The sequence below is a fragment of the Numenius arquata genome, chromosome 10 (genome assembly GCF_964106895.1).
Source record: "Numenius arquata chromosome 10, bNumArq3.hap1.1, whole genome shotgun sequence".
In the NCBI taxonomy this organism is placed as follows: domain Eukaryota; kingdom Metazoa; phylum Chordata; class Aves; order Charadriiformes; family Scolopacidae; genus Numenius; species Numenius arquata.
This window is the reverse complement of record NC_133585.1, coordinates 44,702,009-44,708,008: the sequence shown is the minus strand read 5'-3', so window position 1 is coordinate 44,708,008 and position 6,000 is coordinate 44,702,009. Positions and strand designations below refer to the sequence as shown.

Genomic DNA, 6,000 nt, shown 5'->3' with positions numbered 1-6,000 from the left:
GCTCTGAACAGAGTATATATAACTCTCAAATGTCAGATACACTGAAATTTCTTTGGACATCCAACCGATGGAGGCTTCATAGTCTGGTTTTCAGGATGTCACCTGTGCATGAATCTATTTATCCATCCCAATACAATAAATTATGAACCTTTGGTTCAAAACCAAATGAAACAGTAGCATATGTTTCAAAAACAATTGTCTAAATATTCTCTAAGTATGTGGTTAGGCTCAGGAGATAGGCCTAAATTAATGCTGCCTTTAAGAGAAAGATGTGTTGAACATTGTCTTTAACAGCAGTTGCCTGGTCATTCAGCACACTGAAGCACTCTCAGTGCCTTTTCTCGTCTGGTGGGAATGTCATGGTAGAGAGAAAACTGGAAATACGGTTCTTGGTTTTGGGGGAAGCAAGGATATAAAAGATTCATCTTTGGGGGGGAAAAATTGCTTGTTACTTCTGCTGGTTGTGAAATGACTTGATTCTTTTTTAAATCAGTCTTCCTCAATTACCCAAGGTAAGACAAACTTGACCATGAAGGTAGGAGTGATTGAGACCCATCACTCCCACACAATTGTTCCCAGTGTGGTAATACAAGACACCAGTGAGGACCCTGGACCCGCGGACAAAGGGGAAAACAGGTATGTTAAGTTTGCTGTTTTGTGTCTGAGTTGTTTTTTTTTTTTATAATTTGCATAGGATTAACTAAGAATACTTGCTATCATCTAATTTTCTTCACCCTCTATTAATAAATTAAGTTTTTAAGATTGTGATATATTGCTTATTGTAAATATTTAGATTAAAATCTGTGCTCTTTCAGTTTCCTTAGATTACCTAGTACATGAATAAAATGGTAAGAAACAGTCTGTGACAATTTAGGTTAAGCGTTTTTTTGTATTTCAGCAGATATCACATAACTGTGTTGTCTTGCTGTTCCCTAGGCAACGGTATCTACCCGGTGCGTTTGCACGCTTCAATTTTAACAACAATAGTAATAAAGACGAGTAAGTATCTATCTTTGTCATTTCATAAAACGAGAGTACTGCAATATTGATTGTTTAAGCAGCAATGAAAAGAATGATAAATATCTAACCATTTCTTTATAAATATTTACGTCATTCAAGTAATTCCAAAAGAGACTGCATGTACTTTTAAACTTCATGCACAACAATTATGCTGATCATTCTCAATACCAAAGTTACTGGTATTATATCTATTAATTTAAAATAAAAGTAGTTCTGTGTGAATACAATAAGCAAACCATTTTTTTTTAAGCCAAAGGCCTAAGTATAATGTTATCCTTATTGAATTCAGAATACTCTAATAAATAAATGTGGAAGCAATGGCTATGTACATCCCACGAGCCTATCATATTTTTCCTTTCCTTAGAGAGGAGAAGAAAAAGAAAAAAGAAAAGAAGAGGTAAGATAAAGAGTGATAACACTATTTCTAAGACATTTAATTTCTTTCCAAATATGTTTTAACTTAGTCCGCAACAACTGAAAATGTAAATCTATTTCTTAGCAAGTCAGAAAAAAAAAAGGATGGAGAAACACAAAAGAACAAGGAAAAAAAGGAGAAAAACAAAACCAAAGATAAGTCCAAGAAGAAAGAAAATAAAGAAGAGTAAGTATTTTTCATTTAAGTCCTGCTGTGTTAGTCTAATAAAATTGCTTTTGATGAAAAACCAAATCCATTAATGGACATCCTGTAACCAAGATGCTTATACTTGTAATGAATGAGTTTGCAGACTGCTGTTCTCCCTGGAGTGGAGTTGTTGTGATTTAACTTCGTAAGTGGACAACAGAAATGTGCACACAGGAAATTGATATGAAAAAATTAATCAAGAAAAATCTCCTTTGGATTCTGATCTTCCAATATTTTTGGGATAACACCTTGCAGCAAAAGATGTGCCAGTTACCTTGGTAAATTTATAATTTTCTGGCCAGGGAAAAGAAACTTAAAATAGTGCATTAGGCACTTGTGTTGTATGATTTCATGTTCTTTGGTTTCTTTATCTAAACGATGCCAATGTTTCATCTTTCTCAGAGCTAGACTTTTCCCAGTGAAAAAGGCATGATTTGCCTCACTTATTTAAGCATTAGTAGTCACATAATCATGTTATTTTTTTGAAAGATGATCAAATCAATTATCAGACAAGACAGCTAATTGGGTAAGAAACAAGTTAATTTAAAAAGGTTGAAATTACATGTGCCACTATAAACTGAAGTGGGACTGCCAAGCTGATTTTTCTACAGCAAAATTTGAATTCTAAAGTTTGCATCCCAAGTCACACCTAACAAGCAGCTTCATGTTCTCCATGCATTCAAGCAAAGAAGCTTAACTTTTAATAAAGACCATCTATTTTATGGTAACAATTTCTGGAATGCTTCATTCCTCAAAAACTGTTACGTGTATTTTAAGACTCTCATTAAATCTCCTTTTTTTTTTTTTTTGCCTGCTTATCACTTAGGAAGAAGAAAGATATTTTCATTATTGATCCAGCAGGAAATATGTACTACAACTGGTTGTTTTGCATCACAATGCCGGTCATGTACAACTGGACCATGATTATTGCTAGGTGATGTACTCCTTTAATGACTATATAAAATTTCTGGCAAATCTTAATATCCCTAAATAGACAAAAATTAATTTTTATTCATGCAAGTATTTAATATTCATTTCATGGTAATTTAGTTTTGTCTTTTCCTATTCAGAGCCTGTTTTGATGAGCTTCAGCATGACTACTTAGCCATATGGTTTATTATTGATTACGTTTCTGATGTCATCTATATTGCTGACATGTTTGTACGGACAAGAACAGGTAAGTATACTCCATGGTTAATTACTGCTCTTCATATATTTGTGTCAGGTGGTTTAAAATATTCAGAATAATGCTCTTATTACCTGAGGACCCTTGATGAGGTGCAATATTGAAAAAGACATCGAGACAGATCTCTGAATGACTGTAGTCTGTGACCTGTAAAAATAGGAGAACCTTTGATGTATTACTCAAAGAATACATAGAGCCTGAGGTAAGCTAGGCGTGAGGTAAGCGAGATACAAGCTGTTCTGCCCCCAGCTGATTCAACAAGACAAAATAAACATGCAATGCTGCCAAGTGAGGCTCCGGGGTTCTGAAAAATTAGCACCTAAATCTGGATTTTGTATTTAAGGAGATTCAAGTATTTGCTTGATTTCAAGATCATTGCACAAGAACGACATCCAATTAACTTCAGCTGCATCTTTTAAAATCTTACCCTCCATCCAGAGCTACTGAGTAGATACACTCAATACGGAACTGAAATTCCCATGTTCAAATTCTTTCCCTCACATTTACCACCCTTCCTATAGCCTGTGGAGTTTTGGGGACATTTGAGGTTTTTTTTCAGATGGGGAAAAAGTGGAGGGAAAGAATCAGAGCTAGAAATGTTTAATTTTCAAAGCTGTATAGTTTAGCTCTAGCTGAACGATATAGCACTAAGCTGAATATTTGGAAATAAGAAATTGCTTATCAAAAAGTAAGAGAAGTTATGTACGATCTGGAACTTGCACCCAAAATATTTTTCAGAGTAGATTTGGATTGACATTAAACACAACACAGTTGAAGACATAACACTTTTTTATTATTTACAATTTAATTTTAGGTTACCTGGAGCAAGGTCTTTTGGTGAAAGAAGAACAAAAGCTTCGAGAGAAATATAAGACATCTTTTCAATTCAAATTAGATTTTCTGTCAATCATACCCACGGATCTCTTATACTTCAAGTTAGGACTGAATTACCCAGAATTAAGAATAAACAGACTACTCAGAGTAGCTCGGATGTTTGAATTCTTCCAGCGAACAGAAACAAGGACAAACTACCCAAACATCTTCAGGATCTCTAACCTTGTCATGTACATTGTGATTATTATTCACTGGAACGCCTGTGTGTACTACTCGATCTCGAAAGCCATCGGATTTGGGGCTGACACATGGGTCTACCCCAACACCTCCGATCCTGAATTTGCCCGTCTGACTAGAAAGTACGTCTACAGCCTCTACTGGTCAACGCTGACCCTGACTACTATCGGTGAGACACCCCCTCCTGTAAGAGATTCCGAGTATTTCTTTGTGGTGGTTGACTTCTTGGTTGGAGTATTGATTTTTGCTACCATCGTTGGTAACGTGGGCTCGATGATCTCCAACATGAATGCTGCCAGAGCCGAGTTTCAAGCAAGGATCGACGCTATCAAGCAGTATATGCACTTTCGGAATGTGAGTAAAGACATGGAGAAAAGAGTTATAAAGTGGTTTGACTACCTGTGGACAAACAAAAAGGCTGTGGATGAAAGGGAAGTCTTGAAGTATCTGCCAGATAAACTAAGAGCAGAGATTGCAATCAACGTTCACCTGGAAACACTAAAAAAGGTTCGTATCTTTGCAGACTGCGAAGCTGGTCTGTTGGTTGAACTGGTTTTGAAACTCCAGCCGCAAGTATACAGTCCTGGAGACTACATCTGCAGAAAGGGAGATATTGGACGAGAGATGTACATTATCAAAGAAGGGAAGCTGGCAGTAGTCGCTGATGATGGAATTACCCAATTTGTGGTCTTGAGTGATGGCAGCTATTTTGGAGAAATCAGCATTCTTAATATCAAAGGTAGCAAAGCTGGCAATCGAAGAACAGCCAATATTAAAAGTATCGGATACTCGGACTTGTTTTGTCTGTCTAAAGATGATCTCATGGAGGCTTTAACGGAGTATCCGGATGCAAAGGCTATGCTGGAAGAAAAAGGCAAGCAAATCCTAATGAAAGACGGGTTGCTGGACATTGAAGTTGCAAATTTAGGAAGTGATCCTAAAGATCTGGAAGAGAAGGTCACCTACATGGAAGGGGCGATGGACAGATTACAAACCAAGTTTGCCAGGTTGTTGGCTGAGTACGAAGCTGCACAGCAGAAACTGAAAAAAAGACTTACACAAGTCGAGAAAATATTGAAGCCCGTTATAGAGCAAGAATTTGCAGACTTAGAAGAAGGAGATCCATCCACAGATAAACCTGGAGTGTCAAAAGCGGAATAAAAACACTGGAGGTTGCCAATAAGACTTGGGGTCAAATCCTGCATGGGGCGGACTACATTCATTTCTAATCTTTGTAGGACCTGACTATTAATTATGAAAAAATATTTGTTCAGGTAATGTCACTAATTTCTTACAAGCAGCATATACTTGGCAGGTTTTTGCAAAGAAAAAGAAGAATCAAGAATGAGGGTGGAAGATAATACCTTGCTCTCGCACAAGGAGGTGGTATTATCTGCTAATGCTTTATGTACACTGCTCTGCAGCAAACGCATTCAATCTCTGTACAGTCATACACTGGCAAATATTGGAAGTTTTAAAATAATTTCTTTGTGTTGACTTACAGCAAGAAGGAAGGGTTTGGTAACAATTATATTATCTAAAGTCAATATAGGCATGAACCACAGAATTAAATTTGTGTATAAACAAACACATTTTAATATCTGTTGATTAACATAAGATTAATTATTATTATATAAAAATTAGGTATATCTACAATGCAGATGTGAACACGGAAGGCTGTAAGATTTGGGAAATATTATTACTTTATTGGGTCCACCTTGGCTGATTTCTTGAATTCTAAGTGGGCAGTTTTAAACAGTCCTTTTTTTCGGGATATTACATGCAAAGGCTGGCATAGAGAGGGGAGAAAATAGAACTTTTTGCAAGCATCAGTATGACAAATATGGATGGCTCAAGATATAGCTGTTCTTTCCACAATAATAACAAATACATAATATTGGAATCTGTTCTTCTCCACGTAATCATATGGCTGCTGAAAATGGACTATCAAGTTTTTAAGATCTGTGCTTAAAATTTTTATGCTGGCAGAGTGCAAGGGGCAGACACAACAGAAAGAGGCCAAACTCTTCCTACAGTGTCTTCTGTAGCTGCTGTTGGGGAAAGAACACAATGACTAAATAGGTTACTTTTTTCATTGATG

The 6,000-nt window shown here is 36.4% G+C and overlaps 1 protein-coding gene across 1 annotated transcript; it reads left to right on the top strand.

Annotated features, from left to right (window-relative positions):
* The first annotated feature begins 529 nt into the window (after positions 1-529).
* On the top strand, positions 530-5,060 carry CNGA1 (cyclic nucleotide gated channel subunit alpha 1). Its single transcript, XM_074155002.1, is given in 7 exon segments — positions 530-645; positions 937-1,003; positions 1,392-1,417; positions 1,520-1,621; positions 2,469-2,576; positions 2,713-2,819; positions 3,643-5,060. Coding segments are annotated over 7 exon segments (1,944 nt in total).
* Positions 5,061-6,000: the final 940 nt, after the last annotated feature.